General features: G+C 39.6%; 2 protein-coding genes and 1 long non-coding RNA gene across 12 annotated transcripts in view; all 3 read left to right on the top strand.

The window, feature by feature from the left end:
• Positions 1-6,696, top strand: part of LOC118560605 (zinc finger protein 26-like) — a 21,114-nt gene extending 14,418 nt beyond the window's left edge. The window contains exons 2-4 of one of the 7 annotated variants that reach the window (XM_036131863.1): positions 717-895; positions 3,138-3,518; positions 3,589-6,104. In XM_036131863.1, the coding sequence (XP_035987756.1) occupies positions 3,876-5,402 (1,527 nt within the window). In that variant the 5' untranslated portion in view covers positions 717-895; positions 3,138-3,518; positions 3,589-3,875 and the 3' untranslated portion in view covers positions 5,403-6,104. Of the gene's footprint in view, positions 1-345; positions 639-716; positions 896-3,137 lie in introns of those variants that run through there. The other 6 variants (XM_036131862.1, XM_036131861.1, XM_036131858.1 and 3 more) reach the window with 6 other exon arrangements.
• Positions 1-18,878, top strand: part of LOC105921908 (zinc finger protein 544) — a 23,660-nt gene extending 4,782 nt beyond the window's left edge. Inside the window, exons 1-2 of one of the 4 annotated variants that reach the window (XM_036131943.1) lie at positions 15,740-15,863; positions 16,925-18,878. In XM_036131943.1, coding sequence (XP_035987836.1) covers positions 17,664-18,602 — 939 coding nt within the window. In that variant the 5' untranslated portion in view covers positions 15,740-15,863; positions 16,925-17,663 and the 3' untranslated portion in view covers positions 18,603-18,878. Of the gene's footprint in view, positions 1-15,739; positions 15,864-16,924 lie in introns of those variants that run through there. The other 3 variants (XM_036131945.1, XM_036131944.1, XM_036131941.1) reach the window with 3 other exon arrangements.
• LOC118560628 lies at positions 12,423-12,743 on the top strand. The gene is made up of 2 exons (XR_004929489.1): positions 12,423-12,592; positions 12,675-12,743. It is a non-coding gene; the product is annotated as an uncharacterized LOC118560628 (long non-coding RNA).

Genomic DNA, 18,878 nt, shown 5'->3' with positions numbered 1-18,878 from the left:
TATGTATATATGTATATATGTATATATATATATATATATATATATATATATATATATATATATATATATATATATATATATATATTCAATTCATGAAACATGTCATCTCAAGGCACTTTCCAAATTCAATCAGATTATACTGATTGGGTCATATTATACAGGTTGGTCAGAAAGTTTCCCCTCTAAGGAAACCCAGCAAGTTGTATTAAGTCTCTACAAGCAGCATTCACTCTTCCTGAAAGTTCTCTGTTTATTTTAGGGAAAACACTGGAATGGTAAATGTGAACACAGTGGAGTAGATGAAACAATTGAACATGTCATGTTGTACTGTAATAAATAGGAGGAGGAGAGACAGCAATTAATTCTACATTCAAGTAAAGTAAAACTTAAATTAGATTGATTTGAATTATTTAGAAGGGATTCAGAAAGTAACATTTACAGGATAATATTTCGATATCTAAAAATAACACAATTGTATAACAGAATTTAGGTTCTGGTCCACACTCCATAGCAGTAGGTGGCGGTAATGCTGACCAAACGTTTCTCGTCAACTGCTAATAGAAAACAAACAAACAAAGGAGTAAAATAAGAACGTAGACCTGTCTTGTGAGGCCTTAAGCTGCCAACCAGAGAACTGGGTAAGAGACAAAGCTAAAGCCTCCTAGACTCTGACAGCATGTGCAGCTCGTCTTAACCGCTATTTGTCTCCGTTTTAGAAGAAGCGACAGCCTGCGAGGGAGCAGTTAGCATCAGAGCTAACTGAGAAGCTAACGGCCAGAGAAGTTTCCTGTTAGAGGAAAAGGGAAAAAGTGACTTCTCATTGAGAACACTGGACACTTATTGGACTCTGGGCTGTTTGGAGGCTTTTCTCCGAGGAACTAAAGCGAGTCTGACGGTAAGAAGATGAACTTAACAACAATTTAACCAGACCTCTCAGCTTTTAATAAAAATTAAGAGATAATGTTAATTTTCGCCGGTGGGGGAGTGAAACACATGAATGTAATTGTTCAGTTAGTGGGTTAAAACTGAAACTGTTTTAAGAACGCATTTAAACTGAAGAACTGTTCAAATGTACAAATAATACTGAATAAAGTACTTATGAGTTAATAACGGTATCATTAAACTCATTTTCTAAGAATAGAGAACTGCTTTTTTGTTTTATTATATTTTATTTTATTAAAGAGTACCACTCATGCAGAGCGCCTCAAGGCTCCATGCTTGGCCTCTTCTCTCTTTACTCCGTCCCTTGGGAGTCAGATACAAGAAACCACTGTTTAGCCTTCTTTTTTAGACAGAAGACACTCAGACTATAATGACAATAAAAAGGGAAATAGTGTCTCTATAAATAAACTTCTGAAAAGTTGATGTTGTTTGGGCGCATTGATGTTTCTAACATCAGTTTTGACCTCGGACCTTAAAGTCAGTATCTGACACTGACTGCTTCAGACCTGAGAGACTAGAGAATAATCTTTGATGCTCAGTTAAAATCTGTGATCAAGTCCAGTTTTTTTCAAACTGATACAGCTGACTAAAGATTTTAATTTATGCTTTAATTATAATTTGCTTAGATTACTGCACTACACTTTAATCTGGTTTTAACAAAACTCTTGTCTAGACTGCAGCTGGTCCAAAATGCTGCTGCTCTTCTTTTAACTGCTACTAGAAAATAAAAGCACATTTCTCCAGTTTTAGCAGCAATTCATTGGCTACTGGTTCACATTCGGATTGATTTTAAAATTGTTTTATTTGTTTTTAAATATCTTCATGGCCTTACTTTCTGGGATCTGTCAGACCTGCTTTATCTACACGCTCCCTCTCGTTTGCTCAGGTCTGCAGATCAGTTTTTATTAGTGATCCTAAAAACAAAGACTGTAGAGAGGCAACGGCACTTTCTCTGTTGTTAGTCAAGTGTAGTAAATGTACCAAATGTTTCCTTCTCTGGTATTAACTATAGTGTTTTTATAATGTATGTAAAGATTCATGTTGTAAGATGTATTGATCACAGTGTTCCCCGCAGGAATTTGCTTAGGCAAGGTGGTGAGATGTCGGCCGGAACCACTTTTGCGCGGATGACTGCCATGACTGCCGGGGAGTGTTTGGGGGGTTCGGGGGGACACAATGACGGAACTCGAAACTGTTTAAGAGCTGTAACACTGTAACAGTTTTATTTGCATTTATTTACATTCTGTTTGTAAAACTATTTACATTTTACATGATTTACTTGTGGCACATTTTGCACGTGGTGTCACTAAACACAATCCTTCTTGGCGTTTCAAAAAACAACTCAAGAGCCCTGCCATAGTTCAGCTGCCCCACTGGTGGTCCATTTATACTAATGGCCCTGCAGCCTTTTCCGCAAGTCTGTCTTGATCTACACAAAGACAAAAAACGAATGTCAGATTTTTACTCAGATATGTCAACTAACATTAGCTTTCAGATAGTGTTTTAATGATGATACTCACCCTATTCATTGCTGAGAAGTCTCCCTCACAGTTGACACTTGACACTGGTATGGTGAGGTTTGGGTACAGCAGGTGCAGCTCCTCGTACCCTGACATTAATTGCAGGACTTCCAATTAAGACTTGTCCTGAAAAATTAGAGAAAAAAACAGTGACATGTAAAACCAAGATGTATATGTAAGCAACTTATGATTGATAAGGTTATTTAAGGTTATGTCTCACCATAATGCCTGAAGTCACAAGGACATTGAACGACTGCCACTCCTGCAGAACTTCACGTTCATTGATGGTCCTGAACTTCTGGGCAAGCATCTTCAGATATTTAAAGGCAGAGGTGTCTTGCAGCCTAGATCAATCTAGAAAAATATAGGCCTATTAGAATTTGACCAATAGTCTTCTTTGCTAACCAAAGTCGTACTTACACAATTTAACAGATTTCCTAGCGCATTGTACAACATAAAATTGATCAGTAAGCACAACAGTAGTCGTATATAAGGTGCCCGGGTTTATAACATGCAACATAAATATTGTAACCTTAACCTAGTTGTGTGGAGTGATTTTTATCAGAGCTTCAATTAAGGATGTCCATGGGGAGGCAGATACATTGTCTGGGTTTGAATGAAAGTTACACTTTACTTTGTAAATCTAATTAATTTCTTCTGTTTTTCTCTTCTCAGATATTTCACAGCCTGTTGTTCTCTTGGAAGGTTCTTGCTGATCAATCTGCCAGTGGCCAAGAGAGGAACTTCATTATTAACCTGAAGGAACCAAACACCAAAGACATGAAAGAGGAAGAACCAGAACCTCAAGGATTTAAAGAAGAACAGCTTGGACTGTGTATCTTTCCAGATGAAAAGCAACGTGTTAAGCAGGAGACAGATACCTTTGTAGGGTTTTCTGCTTGTGACAAACTATTTCAAGTTGAACCTGAACTGCAACAGATGAACGTGACAAAGGAGGAACCAGAACCTGTAGAGATTAAAGAGGAACATGGGGATCTCTGGAGTAATGAGGATGAGGAGCAGCTTGTAGTGAAGCAGGAGGCTGGCACCTTAGAGGTGACTCCTCTAGATTTAAAACATGACACAAATGAACCAGAAGAGAAAATTAACCAACTTCTCAATGCAGACTCCCCTGAAGGTGAGAAGCAACATCAGCAGGATAATAATCAAGAAGAGTCAGGATCAAACAGAGATGAAGAGCTAAAGAGTAAAAAGAGACGTGAGAAAACCAAAAATCACAGTGATGGTTCAAAACTAAAAAGACATAAAACCAATAAACCTTGTGAAGTATGTGGTAAATGTTACACTAAATGTAGATGTTTGACTAATCAAATTAGGAAAAAAAGAGAGAAATCTTTCCTGTGTGCGCTTTGTGGAAAAGGTTTCCCCGGTCAAAGTCATTTGAATATCCACATGAGAGCCCACACAGGGGAGAAGCCTTTCTCTTGTCCAACTTGTACAAAAGGGTTTTCCACTAAAAGTAACTTGAATATTCACATAAGAACTCATACAGGCGAGAAACCGTATGCATGTGAAACGTGTGATAAATCTTTCAGCTGTAGTAGTGGTCTGGCTTCTCATATGAGAACGCACACAGGTGAGAAGCCTTTCTCTTGTCCAACTTGTGCAAAAGGGTTTTCCAGTAAAGGTGGCCTGGGTACGCACATAAGAACTCATACGGGTGGCATGCCATTCGCTTGTGAAATGTGTGATAAATCTTTCAGCGTTTGTAATTCCTTAGCTGTTTACATCAGAAATCATACAGGTGAGACATTTTCTTGTCCAACTTGTACCAAAGGTTTTTCCTCTAAAGGTAACCTGAGTACGCACATAAGAATTCATACGGGTGAGAAGCCTTATCACTGTAAAGTGTGTGATCAATCTTTCATCAGTGGTAGTCATTTAGGTCGTCACATGAGAACACACACAGGGGAGAAACCTTTTTCCTGTCCTACTTGTGCAAAAGGGTTTTCTCAAAAAGGTCACCTGTGTAAGCACATAGGAACTCATACAGGTGAGAAGACATTTTCTTGTCCAACTTGTACCAAAGGTTTTTCCTCTAAAAGTAACCTGAGTAAGCACATAAGAACTCACACAGGAGAGAAGCCGTACGCTTGTGAAATGTGTGATAAATCTTTCAGCTGTGGTAGTTATTTAGCTTATCACATGAGAACACACACAGGGGAGAAACCTTTTTCATGTCCTACTTGTGCAAAAGGGTTTTATCAAAAAGATCACCTGAGTAGGCACATAAGAACTCATACGGGTGAGAAGCCTTATCATTGTAAAGTGTGCGATAAATCTTTCATCTGTGGTAGTTATTTAGCTGTTCACATGAAAACGCACACTGGTGAGAAGCCTTTTTATTGTCCAACTTGTGCACAAGGGTTTGCCAGTAAAAGTAACCTAAATCAACACATAAGAACTCATACGGGCGAGAAGCCCTATGTTTGTGAAATGTGTGATAAATCTTTCATCAGTGGTAGTTATTTAGCTCGTCACATGAGAACTCATACAGGCGAGAAGCCTTATCATTGTAAAGTGTGTAATAAATCTTTTACTTCCTCTAGTAGTAGGATTGTACATATGAGAACTCATACAGGCGAGAAGCCTTATCATTGTAAGGTGTGCGGTAAATCTTTCAGCTGTGGTAGTTACTTAGTTGTTCACATGAAAACGCACACTGGTGAGAAGCCTTTTTATTGTCCGACTTGTGCACAAGGGTTTGCCAGTAAAAGTAACCTAAATCAACACATAAGAACTCATACGGACAGAAAGCCTCAACATTGTAAAATGTGTGATAAATCCTTCATCGGTGGTAGTTCTTTGGCTCGTCACATTAGAACTCATACAGGGGAGAAGCCTTATCATTGTAAAGTGTGTGATAAATCTTTTACTTCCTCTTATAGTAGGATTAGACATATGAGAACTCACAGGTGAGAAGCTGTATGCTTCTAAAGCGTGTGCTAAGCCTTTCAGAAACAGTTGTCATCTGGACGATCACATGCTAACCCATAGGTGAGAAGCCTTTCTTGTGTCTTGAGTGTAGAAAATGTTTCTTCAAGCAAAGCAATCCAAAAGCCCAAGAATTGTCTCATAACAAATAAAGTATTTGGATTATGCCTTCTTCATCTAGTCACTCCTGGATTGTAATGGCGAGAGAGCTCAGAACTGCCTCCTCCGCTCCCTCCTCCCCCGCTGACATCTGCGGATGCTTTCTGAACTGTTGGCCTGTTGATAACATCAAGGACAATGGCCTCTGCAGAGTGTTCATGGAGATATAAACACCAAAATAGACACACATAAATGATGCTCACAACAACAGATGAATTTACACGCGACTAGTCTCAAATGTTTTACATTTCTGCTTTTATATGTCTCATCTTATTTGTGTTTACTTGTGCAAGAGGGTTTTTTTGTGAGATATCTCACACTGTACCAGAATAGGTGGTGTTTTATAGGTCTTTTTTTCTTTCCTCATCTCCCCTATTGTGACATCTATCTTTCCACAGATTTAAGGGCAGCACCCTCTGGGCACTATGTTAACAGTGTCCTTGGCATTATGGCCTTAGTAACCCCCCCTCCCCCCTCCGAAATGTTTGATGTATGTGATGGCGATTGTACTGAAACAGCAATTTCCTTCTGGGATTATTAAAGTATTTCTGATTCTGATCAGAGAAATGTATTCAGTTAAATTTCTCCCCTGTTCTGAAGGATCCCCTGCTGCTGCCTTTTTATTTTCCGGGCTTAAGGAAGGGGGAGAAATACTTCAATGTGACCTTTGACCTTACAAACTAGCAGCTTGGGTATGCATAACAACCTTTACAATTGAGGAATCAGTGAACAGCAAGAGTATCAATAGATGGCTGGGTGCATTTCATCACAGATAAGATAGAGCTCGCAAATTTATGGTGAGGCTGTGTGGATGGAATTGTAAACAATAATACTTAATTTCCATCATTACTAAATGAAAAGACGGTGGTGATGAAGTTCCAGCACTTTATTGAGAAACAGAGCAGAGATCACATAGATGGAAAGTAAATCGCACCCCACGATCCCGCTGCAGTCTGCCCCGTCTCTGCCAGTCTCGCTTTTCAGCTCCCCCTAATACTGCACAGTGGCCTTGGCAAGAGAAGAAACAGAGACAGACTATCCTATACAATAATCATTGCGTACAGTATTTACCCAACATTTGGTCTTGTATTCAGCAAACAGTGGATTTCATATGCAAGGCAAGGCAAGGCAAGGCAATACACAGCCATCATATCTGCAGGCCTCCTATGTCTGAGTGGTGTGAGGCCATAGTGACTTCAGAATAATATTTTTTATAACAGGCTGTTTCTTGCACCAGGCCTTACTCTGTAACATAGGAGAGAGATATCAGTCATCTGAAAAACACTGAATAAACTCAAACCCTAAAACATGTTTAATTGTAATGAGTAAATACATGATAAATGCAAAAAAAATACTAAAAATAATTCTAACAATAGGCCTCTCTCTTTAGATACATATTAAAATCAATGACTGTTGTAAATTAGCTAAACAACATGTTTTTTTAATCATTGAATCACAAGTTCCAACTTTTGCTTATTCATTGATTGATGGAGTTATCTACTGAACAACTATAAAAGACTTGATGATCCTCCTTGGTGTGTTATTTAATCATTAGAATGTCAGTTCGGTTATCAGAGCCAGGTTTTAGGAGATTACATTTTTGTCATTCAGCTGTTGTTCATTTGGATAAATGATTGGGCTCCTGTGACACAAAAATATGAAATTAGATACTCTTGTCATAAAAATTTTACTTTTTTTACAGCGGACTGGTTTTTAAGCGCTGTTTATAGTTCAGCCCACCCTGACAAAAACTATCTCCATAAAGAAAACCCCAGATCACGATGCTGCCAACACCATGAGTCACCTCTCCTACTTCACTATTAACCTGACCCTTGCCAGACGGATGTCGCTCCGCCTAGCTTCACTCACATCCATCTGGGACCTCTCCATAGGAATAGCGTACCGTGCACGTGACGTCACCGTCTCAAGAGCAACGCCCCTTTTGCCGCTTTGGTAGGGCATACAGGTAGAGAACGCCCGTAGCAACCAGCAGAAACAGCGATATGACCGACTTTGCAGCCATTAAACTTTCCCAAGACGATGTCCCAGGCACACAGATTACTGGTCGAACTGTCGAAAAACACACCAACCTTCAGCTCAAACGATGGCTTGAGTGTCGAGGGCTTAAAAAGACCGGAAAACGGGCCGAGTTGATCGAACGGTAAGCTTTGTTTTTTTTTTTCTGTGCGGCGATCATGGCGGTGTCGCCGTTTTTTTGTTTGTAATCACCGTCCAGGGATCGGTATATGTTTAATGTTGGTCTGATCTGAAATGTTTTTGAGTAGGCTATCCTGGTAGCAGGGTATCATGTTAGCGCCAGCTACCAGGATAGCCTATATGCTATCCTGGTAGCAGGCGCTTCATTATTAACATGTCGGCCACCAAAATACTCTTACCTGTTCACTACTTGATGTCGCTGGAATTGGGTCAGGATGTTCTTCGGTTGTGCCCTTTCCTCCGATAAAATGCTTGCTACATATGTAGTAGGTGAATTTGGTAACTTTTTCCGGGTTGAACTGTTGTGTAGGCCGACCGCCCCGGTGTACCCAGCGCACACGTTTCTCCTTGGCAGTCTTGAAGAAAACATCCTTCATATGCGGCCGATCAGCGTACCTCGAGTCGCTGTTGCACGTTCCATAGCAACAATGTTTAAAAACCATGGTCTTAGATTTGGAAAAAGCAGTCGTTTACCGAGTAAAACCAAGGGTAACGCACAGCTCTTTTACAGCGAAACAGCGGCGGACTATGCAAGTTTGCCCTACTGCGTACCACGTGATGTGACGTCATCGTGACGTTACGTTTCTAAAAATAGCTCGCTCGCGGTACGCTATTGCCTTTATTAAAGGCTGGGCCTTATCAAAAATCCTTGCATATGATTGGATAAGCCACTTGTCTGTCATCTTTATCGACGTGCTATTTCAACCACTCACACCGAAGCCAACCCCTGACGCTGTGAGAGCGACGCAGGAAAAAACAAAACTTTTTTTTTTTTTTAAAATGTGTTTGCTGCTCTAGTGGCAAGCGTTTTATTGACAGTGAGCTGACAGGCGGACGCGTCCACCACGGACAGAGCGTCAAGGCAGGTGAGTGCTTACCAGCACCAAAAAACTATGACAAAAACAGGAGACTCAAAGTTAGTCAAAAGCTGAGTGTAGAAAAACTCACGGGCAGATTTCCAAGAGCTTGGTCAGAGGCCATGTCGTACCACGACTGGTTTAAGGCTCTGGCGTCTTCCATCTGTCAGTGCTCTGCTTAAGAAGCCAGAGGAAGCCGCCTCCAACGAGCTGCAGGTGTGGACCACTCCCCCACAGCCAACTAGACACACCTGAGGAGCAAAGTTAGAGCAGGCAAACACAGAGAACCCTGACTATATATATATATATATATATATATATATATATATATATATATATATATATATATATATATATATATAATAGCTTCGATTGGCAAAATTATCAGACAGCATGGGATTATTTCCATTGTTATGCTGATGACACTCAGCTATATTTATCCATAAATCCTGATTAATCCAATCAGTTACTTCGACTGCAGTCATGTCTTGACATCAAAACCTGGACGACTTTAAATTTCCTGCTTTTACATCCTGACAAGACAGAAGTTGTAATCTTTGGACCAGAGTCCTCAAAAAATAAATTTGAGATTAACTCAATCACTTAATCTGGATGGCATTAACTTGGCCTCTGGTAATAATGTAAAAAATCTTGGTGTTATTTTTGACCAAGACATGTCATTTAAATCCCATATTAAACAGGTTTCCAGAGTTTCCTTTTTTCATCTCTGGAACATTCGCAAAATTAGCAACAGTCTGTCCAGGAGTGATGCTGAAAACCTAGTCCATGCATTTGTTACCTATTGTAATTCTTTACTATCAGGAAGTCCACAAAATGCAGTTCAAAGTCTTCAGCTGATCCAACATGCTGCAGCAAGAGTTCTGATGAAAATCAACAGGAGGAATCATATTTCTCCAATTTTAGCTTCCCTTCATTGGCTTCCTGTTAAATCAAGAATAGAATTTAAAATTCTTCTTCTAACGTATAAAGCCCTTAATAATCAAGCTCCATCATATATCAGAGCTCTGATTACCCCGTATGTTCCTAACAGAGCACTTCGCTCTCAGACTGCAGGTCTGCTGGTGGTTCCTAGAGTCTCTAAAAGTAGAATGGGAGGCAGATCCTTTAGCTATCAGGCTCCTCTCCTGTGGAACCAACTCCCAGTTTTGGTCCGTGAATATTGTGGTAATCTTTACCCTACAGTCAGAGTGACCGGCTAACTCTCGGACACAGGGTCTGAAGATGTCTGTGTATGTAATCCACTGTTACTGAGTGCAAGGCTGAATGCTGCGTAGATACTGTGCAGCATGGTGATTGTCTAGGATAGACTGTCTTTGTTATGTCTCAAGCCAAGGCCACTGTGCAGTATTAGGGAGAGCCGAAAGCGAGGACGGGCAGAGACAGGGGCAGACGGTAGGCTGCAGCCGCGGGGCCGAATACTTCGTCCATGTGATTCTCTGCTCTGTTTCTAAATAAAGTGCTGGAACTTCATCACTCCACCGTCTCCTTCTTCAATAACTCAGGGAAGTCAGTTATTTGTTCAGAATTCCCATAACAGGCAGACACCCTGTCTACTTTTAAGACAAATCTTTAAACTTTCCTTTTTGACAAAGCTTATAGTTAGAGTGGCTCATGTTACCCTGAGCTACCTCTATAGTTATGCTGTGCAGAGGTTTGGAAAACATCTGAAGTCTGTGTGTCCTGGCAGCGAGGCGAAGGGAGCAGAAGTCCAGAATATGACCAGGACATGACATCCTGTGTGACCCAAACAGAGGTCAACTGACAAGATAAGGTTGTCTGTTTTTCAACGTTTGTGGAGCTGTTCCCAGGAATAAGACCATGTCTGCCAGAGAAGGCTGGAAGCATGTGGACGCTGCTGGGTCACGGCACAGACCAATGGATGCACATAGAATCTTATTTGTAACACACACCCATCTGTGGGATATAAAATGCATGTGCACTGTGCTGTAATCAGAACTCTAGCTCACACCCGTTGTACGTGCGAGTATTGGAAATAAATGGGTTCTCCAGTTGGCAAGCAGAGTGTTGTGATATTACCGCCAGGATCATCAAAATAATTGATCTCAGATTGTATTCTGAACAGTGGAATAAAGGGTTACAAAGGAATTCCACTCTGCCCGTAACAAGTAATAAAAGAAAGAAATGATGAGTTTTGGATAGACAATTGAAAATAAAATAAAATATTTTAAATGAATGATTTAGAAATTACTCAAACAACACCAATATCAATTATACCACCATAGATTTTACCAGAAGCGACAGTAGATATGACAATAATGGAAAAGAAACAAGATAAATTTTACATTGTAGATAGTTATTTAGTACAGTTACATTTAAACAAATATTATCAATGTATTCAAATTTATACAGATGCATAAAAAATAAATGAAAAGTAATAGTATTTGTAGTACCAGAATTCAATATAAGAATGGGAAAACAAATTACAGACGGTTATCAGTATACACAGGAGAAATGTTGGCAATATTATTAGCTTTGCAATGGGTAGAAGACATAAAACCATTAAAAACAGTAATTTGTTTAGATTCAAGATCTGCATTATTAAGTTCAAAATATAATAAATCAGATAGTTGCATGGACAATTTATTTGAAATATTTCATACATTATTCAGAATAATGGGTTTAATAGTTACATTTGTGTGGGTTCCAGCGCATATTGGGGTAGAAGGAAACTAGAGGGCAGATAAAATGGCAAAGAGGGCGATTCAATATCCTATAAGTTTTACCGTTAAAACAAGTAAATCTGAGGGAAAGAGTATTATTAAAGAAAAACTCATGGGAAAAATGGCAAAAAGGGTGGAAAGAAGAAAAAACAGGTAGATGGTTTTATAAAATTCAAAAGACAGAGAAAGAACAAATGGAAGGCGAAATAGAAAAGAGGAGAGGGTAATAACAAGATTAAGATTTGGGCATACAGGACTTAATTATACACTTTTTAAAATTCAAAAGTATAATACCGACAAATGTGACTATTGTGGAAAGTATGAAACAGTAGAACATGTTATATTAGAATGCAATAAATATGAAAGAGAGAGAAGATATATGAGGAAAGAGGTTAAATGTATTAAGGAAAAGATTAATTTGTTAGATATTTTGAGGAAGCATTTAAGGAGTAAACATATACAAATAGTTATTCAATATTTAAAGAAAACTAAATTTTATCATAGAATTTGATTATAGAAGGTGTGAATTATATAAATGAGTAGAATATTAAGGGATAGATAGATAGATAGATAGATAGATAGATAGATAGATAGATAGATAGATAGATAGATAGATAGATAGATAGATAGATAGATAGATGTTACTAAAAGTTTTAAAATGTCAAATGCCATATACTTTTGTTTTGTTCTAAAACTATCAAGTAATGAGAAAGTCATGTGCTGAAATATTTAGCATTTTATTTATTTAAATATATCTAACATAAATATATAAATAACAATATACAAAAACATATATTTACATATATGTATACATATATATACACATATACTTATACACATACTTATATATACATATATGTATATATTTAATATGAATAACATGTAAAATATTTCAGCACCTAATTTCCTAGTAGTTGATAGTGTTAGTACATCCACTGACTGTACAATTACCTGTGAAACGTTTTCACACAGCCAGTAAACTGCTTGTTGTTGCAATCAAATCCTATGGGATTCTGGGAGAGTAGGGAGTAGCAAGATGGCGGCCAGTGACTTCAGGTTTTCGGCAAAATCAGCACTCCAGTGTATTATATAGCTCAGTGGCGTAAGCCCTCCTGCCTGAGCTCGCCTGCCTGTCCACCCTCAGAACAAAACATCTGGAGAACACCTACCAGCTCTGCACCTACCATCCACATTCCTGGACATCATCACCCTCCCAAGCTCAAGCCTCACCATCAGCCCAGTGAGTTTCAGTGCTCCCCACAGACTATCACCATTCAAACTCTCACTTTCCTGTTGCTCACCTCTCGCCTTCCCTTCCTCAGCAAGACCCAGAAATCCAGCCTGCAGACGTCATGTCCACATTTATTATTTTTTTAAATAAAACCTTTAACTGATTCCTGCCTCCGTGATTGTGCTCATTCAGAGTCAATTTGCTAAACATGACACATGTATCTTGTTATAATCTCCCACATAAACTGTCGGAGCAGGGTGGGCGGATGCTGAAACACACAGAGCGAAGAGGTCGCCAACTTTCTGCAGAGTCAATCACTACACACCTCCAAATTTCATGTGGCTAATTTCAGATTAGCTCAAGAACAGCAGAGAGAGCTTCATGAAACGGGTTTCCATGGTAGAGCAGCTGCATCCAAGCCATAGATCACCAAGAGCAATGCAAAGTGTCAGATGCAGTTGTGTAAAGCAGTGGTTCACAAGTAAAAATCTGAACACCTATTGTGCAAAATGGCCTTTATAACACGTGTTATCACAATATCTGTAAATGTATACAAGTATTTACTAATGCCAAATAAAATTAGACAAAAACAACTGTATGACTCATTAAATATTTATTAACTAAATATTTCAAAAATTAACTTTAAGCTTTATTAAATTAGGCTTCATTAAAGCAGCAACACGCCCATTTAAAACAGACAGGTCACAAAAATTCAGCACCTGGAACTGTCAGTTCAAGGAAGCTGCACTGTCCATGGTCCTGACCCACAAATAATCAGCATTTACAATCAGTATTGAAACATGTGCTATTACAAATATTTACACATACAAATATTTTGCCTAATTACATTAGTGAGATACATATGCCTGTCGGAGTGCGCAGATTTTTTTAAATACTTGGTGCCACTCACAAGTCCTGTTAAACAGAGAGCCGTGACCTCCTTCTGTTCTTCATGTAAATCAGAGCAGTGAAAGCTAACTCACACAGGTAGGTAGTGGGGAGAAGAAGAAGTTGCTCAGTCACGCAGTGAGAGATGCTTGGGTACTCTGATGCAGAGGCCAATCAAAACTGATCCAGTGGGAGCTCAATGAATTTGAGTTGCAGTGTACGGTCCACGCGGATCTCTGCACACTCCTCTCTCTCTTTCATGGTGAGCTTTTCTGCCGGTGATCCTTGAACAAACTTCAAGGATCCCCTGCAGAAAGTTTGCATTATGAAATGAGTGCATACAAAGGACTGATATAGTACATTAAAAATACTAATTTTTGTGCAGTTTTATATTGCCATAAGATTATTATAAATGTATGGTTGTCCCAAAATCCCACGGCACTCCCGGACTTGCCTGGCGGCACAGCAGCTACACCGTTGGGAACCAACGGTGTGAAGCACACCGCCACAGGACTCCAGAGCAGTGGAGACGTGTCCTGTGGAACAAATCATGCTTCTCCATCTGGAAATCTGATGGATGAGTCTGGGTTTGGTGGTTGCCAGGAGAACGGTGCTTGTCTGATTGCATTGTACCAAGTGTGAAGTTTGGTGGAGGGGGGTTATGGTGTGGTGCTGTTTTTCAGGAGCTGGGCGTGGCTCCTTAGTTCCAGTGAAAGAAACCCTGAATGCTTCAGCACACCAAGACATCTTGGACAATTCCAAGCTCCCAACTTTGAGGGAACAGTTTGGAGCTGGCCTCCTCCAACATGACTGTGCACAAGTGCAAAAAGCAAGGTCCACAAAGACATGGATGGCAGAGTCTGGTGTGGATGAACTTGACTGCCCTGCAGAAAGTCCCAAAGGTAGAACACCTTTGGGATGAATTAGAGCTGAGACTGAGAGCCATGCCTTCGCGTCCAACATCAGTGACCTCACAAACGCGCTTCTGGAAGAATTTGTCAGAAATTCCTATAAACACACTCCTAGTCCTTTTGGAAAGCCATCCCAGAAGAGTTGAAGCTGTTCTATCTGTGTGACGTCCCCCTCCGCTTTACGTGGAGGGATCCGTCAGTTATTGTGTTTTTGTGCTGAGGCGGAGCAGAGTGGGCGGGACCAGGATTCGCCAGGGCCAGCGCGTCATCGCTATAGAAGCAGCCGATTCAGGAAGTGGAGGAAGAAGCTGGTTGGAGCCATAGATATCCATAATAAAGGATATATATATATATATATATATATATATATATATATATATATATATATATATATATATATATATATATATATATATATATATATATGTCTTTATTATGGATATCTATGGTTGGAGCGGAGTCGGCTTCATCACCCAGCTCTGCCCTGCAGAGGTGGCTCTTCCCTTACCCGTCTGCCCACCTTGTCTTTGTTAGGTTTTGCTGGTTTGACCATTCTTTTCTTTTGCAGGATTTTTCCGTTCATCACGGGTTTCAGAGATGCCATCGACCACGGGGGGGGGGGGGGGGGGGGGGCTTGTCGCTGTTTTGGCTCTGTTTATTTGGTTGGGTTATTCAATAAAGAGCGTGTTCTTTTATTGAAGGCCGTGTCTCCCTGGATTCACGAGCCAGGTCGTAACAATCTGCAAAGGGTGGACTGACGTCATATTGAACCTCTATGGGACTATGGGTCACTTCAGCTCATATGAGTCAAGGGAGGCGAGCGAATATTTTTGGCAGTATAGTATATTTTGTTATATTGTCAGAAATTTAGTATTGATAGAGTTCAGCTCATTAACAATCTCTCAAAACTGAAATAAGATTAAATCCCTTGGAATTATTACAATGAAATCCATTATCTGATAGCTCTCAAGCTTTGATAAATTATCTTAAAACGACTCGTTTGTTTGAAAAGATACGATGGTTGCTTTTTTTTATTTCATCGTTCCAGTCCACACTCCAAATCAGTTGGTGGCGGTAATGCACACCTATAGTTGTTTGCCAACCGCCAAAAACAAAGAAGAAGGAGCTTTTTTCAGAGAGTTCAGCGCTGTTCAACATTTCCTGTGACCAAAAAAAACCTTAGACTTGTCTTGTGAGGCCTTAAGCTGCCAACCAGAGAACTGGGTAAGAGACAAAGCTAAAGCCTCCTAGACTCTGACAGCATGTGCAGCTCGTCTTAACCGCTATTTGTCTCCGTTTTAGAAGAAGCGACAGCCTGCGAGGGAGCAGTTAGCATCAGAGCTAACTGAGAAGCTAACGGCCAGAGAAGTTTCCTGTTAGAGGAAAAGGGAAAAAGTGACTTCTCATTGAGAACACTGGACACTTATTGGACTCTGGGCTGTTTGGAGGCTTTTCTCCGAGGAACAAAAGCGAGTCTGACGGTAAGAAGATGAATTTAACAACAGTTTAACCAGACCTCTCAGCTTTTAATGAAAGTTAAGAGATTATGTTAATTTTCGCCGGTGGGGGGCGAAACACGTGAACGTTATTGTTCAGTTAATGGATTAAAACTGAAACACAACTTTTCAAATGTACAAATAATACTGAATAAAGTACTTTTAAGTTATTGGCGGTATTATTAAACACCTTTAATAATAACGAAGTCAGTAATTATTGTTTAGAATAAACAAATGGGGAACTGCTTTTTTATTTTATTTTATTAAAGTGTACAACTCATGCCTCAAGGCTGAGGTGAACAGATTTCTGAAATCAAATCTGGGGAAATTTTTAGGTCGTACATAAAAATCAATACATCTCATCAAGGTGAAATTAGGAAGGCGGGACAGTAATGGTTTTATTTTATTTTTACATATTTATTAATATTTAAACAAATGAAGTGTGAAAGCCTGGAATGTGCCTCTCCACACTTTTATGATATCCTAAGATTGATAAATGAATAAATCGACAGTGTAATTAATAAAAAACTAGAACTAGGTCTCTGGGTTGGGGCAATGTGGTGGTGGTGGGAGTGTAAGGCAAGGCAAATTTATTTATATAGCACAATTCAGTACAGAGACAATGCAAAGTGCTTTACATGATTAAAATATAGGAATAAAAGCAAGTAGGGATAGAATGTAGAAACAAAACAAAAAAAAACATTAAAAACAGTTTAACTAGAACATTCAAAGGCAATTTTAAAGATGGGTCAGAGCAGATTTTGGGACCCCAAACTTTAATGTTTCCATTTACATGGAGGAGGGCATGTCTACCTAGACCCACATCCTCCTGGGAGATATTTAGAGATGAAGTGTAGTGAACCATTTGGCAGGAGTGTGAGTGTGGAACCTACACTTTGTAACCTTAACCTAGTTATGTGGAGTGATTTTTATCAGAGCTTCAATTAAGGATGTCGATGGGGAGGCAGTGACATTGTCTGGGTTTGAATTAAAGTTACACTTTACTTTGTAAATATAATAAAATTCTTCTGTTTTTCACTCCTCAGACATTTCACAGCCTCTTGTTCTCTTGGAAGGTTCTTGCTGATCAATCTGCCAGTGGCCAAGAGATGAACTTCATTATTAACCTGAAGGAACCAAACACCAAAGACATGAAAGAGGAAGAACCAGAACCTCAAGGATTTAAAGAAGAACAGCTTGGACTGTGTATCTTTCCAGATGAAAAGCAACTTGTTAAGCAGGAGTCAGATACCTTTGTAGGGCTTTCTGCTTGTGACAAACTATTTCAAGTTGAACCTGAACAGCAACAGACGAACGTGACAAAGGAGGAACCAGAACTTGTACAGATTAAAGAGGAACATGGGGATCTCTGGAGTAATGAGGATGAGGAGCAGCTTGTAGTGAAGCAGGAGGCTGGCACCATTAAGGTGACTCCTCTGGATTTAAAAGATGACACAAATAACCCTGAAGAGAAAATGAACCAACTTGTCATTGCAGACTCTCCTGAAGGTGAGAAGCAACATCAGCAGGATAATAATCAAGAAGAGTCAGGATCAAACACAGATGAAGCGCTAAAGCATAAAAAGAGACGAGAGAAAACCAAAGATCACAGTGATGGTTCAAAACTGAAAAAGACATAACACCAATAAACCTTGTGAACCATGTGGTAAATGTTACACTAAATGTAGATGTTTGACTAATCAAATTAGGAAAAAAAGAGAGAAATCTTTCCTGTGTGTGCTTTGTGGAAAAGGTTTCCCTGGTCAAAGTCATTTGAATATCCACATGAGAGCCCACACAGGGGAGAAGCCTTTCTCTTGTCCAACTTGTGCAAAAGGGTTTTCCACTAAAGGTAACTTGAATATTCACATAAGAACTCATACAGGCGAGAAACCGTACGCATGTGAAATGTGTGATAAATTTTTCAGCAGTAGTAGTAGTCTGGCTCGTCACATGAGAATGCACACAGGAGAGAAGCCTTTTTCCTGTCCAACTTGTGCAAAAGGGTTTTCCAATAAAGGTAACCTGAGTACGGACATAAGAACTCATAGGGGCGGCACGCCATACGCTTGTGAAATGTGTGATAAATCTTTCAGCGTTTGTAGTTCCTTAGCTGTTTACACCAGAACTCATACAGGTGAGACATTTTCTTGTCCAACTTGTACCAAAGGTTTTTCCTCTAAAGGTAACCTGATCATGCACATAAGAACTCATACGGGTGAGAAGCCTTATCACTGTAAAGTCTGTGATAAATCTTTCAGCTGTGGTAGTTATTTAGCTTATCACATGAGAACACACACAGGGGAGAAACCTTTTTCATGTCCTACTTGTGCAAAAGGGTTTTATCAAAAAGATCACCTGAGTAGGCACATAAGAACTCATACGGGTGAGAAGCCTTATCATTGTAAAGTGTGTGATAAATCTTTCAGCTGTGGTAGTTATTTAGCTGTTCACATGAGAACACACACTGGTGAGAAGCCTTTTTTTTGTCCAACTTGTGCACAAGGGTTTACCAGGAAAAGTATCCTAAATCAACACATAAGAACTCATACGGGCGAGAAGCCCTATGTTTGTGAAATGTGTGATAAATCTTTCATCAGTGGTAGTCATTTAGCTCTACACATGAGAACTCATACAGGCGAGAAGCCTTATCATTGTAAAGTGTGTGATAAATCTTTTACTTCCTCTAGTAGTAGGATTAGACATATGAGAACTCACAGTTGAGAAGCTGTATGCTTCTAAAGCGTGTGCTAAGCCTTTCAGAAACAGTTGTCATCTGGCTGATCACATGCTAACCTACAGGTGAGACACTTTTCCTGTGTCATAAGTGTAGAAAATGTTTCTTCAAGCAAAGCAATCCAACTGTCCACATTATAATCCATGGTGATGAGAGGTGTGAAATGATCTTCTCTTGCAAGGAGAACATCAGAGGTGTTCTGTTCTGTCTCTCTTCGAGGACAGTCATGTTTTTCTTCTCTCCAGCTTTCATCCCCCCCACCC

The sequence above is a fragment of the Fundulus heteroclitus genome, unplaced genomic scaffold (assembly GCF_011125445.2).
Source record: "Fundulus heteroclitus isolate FHET01 unplaced genomic scaffold, MU-UCD_Fhet_4.1 scaffold_46, whole genome shotgun sequence".
NCBI classification, from domain to species: domain Eukaryota; kingdom Metazoa; phylum Chordata; class Actinopteri; order Cyprinodontiformes; family Fundulidae; genus Fundulus; species Fundulus heteroclitus.
The sequence above is the reverse complement of the archived record's forward strand: the minus strand, read 5'-3'. Positions and strand labels throughout refer to the sequence as shown.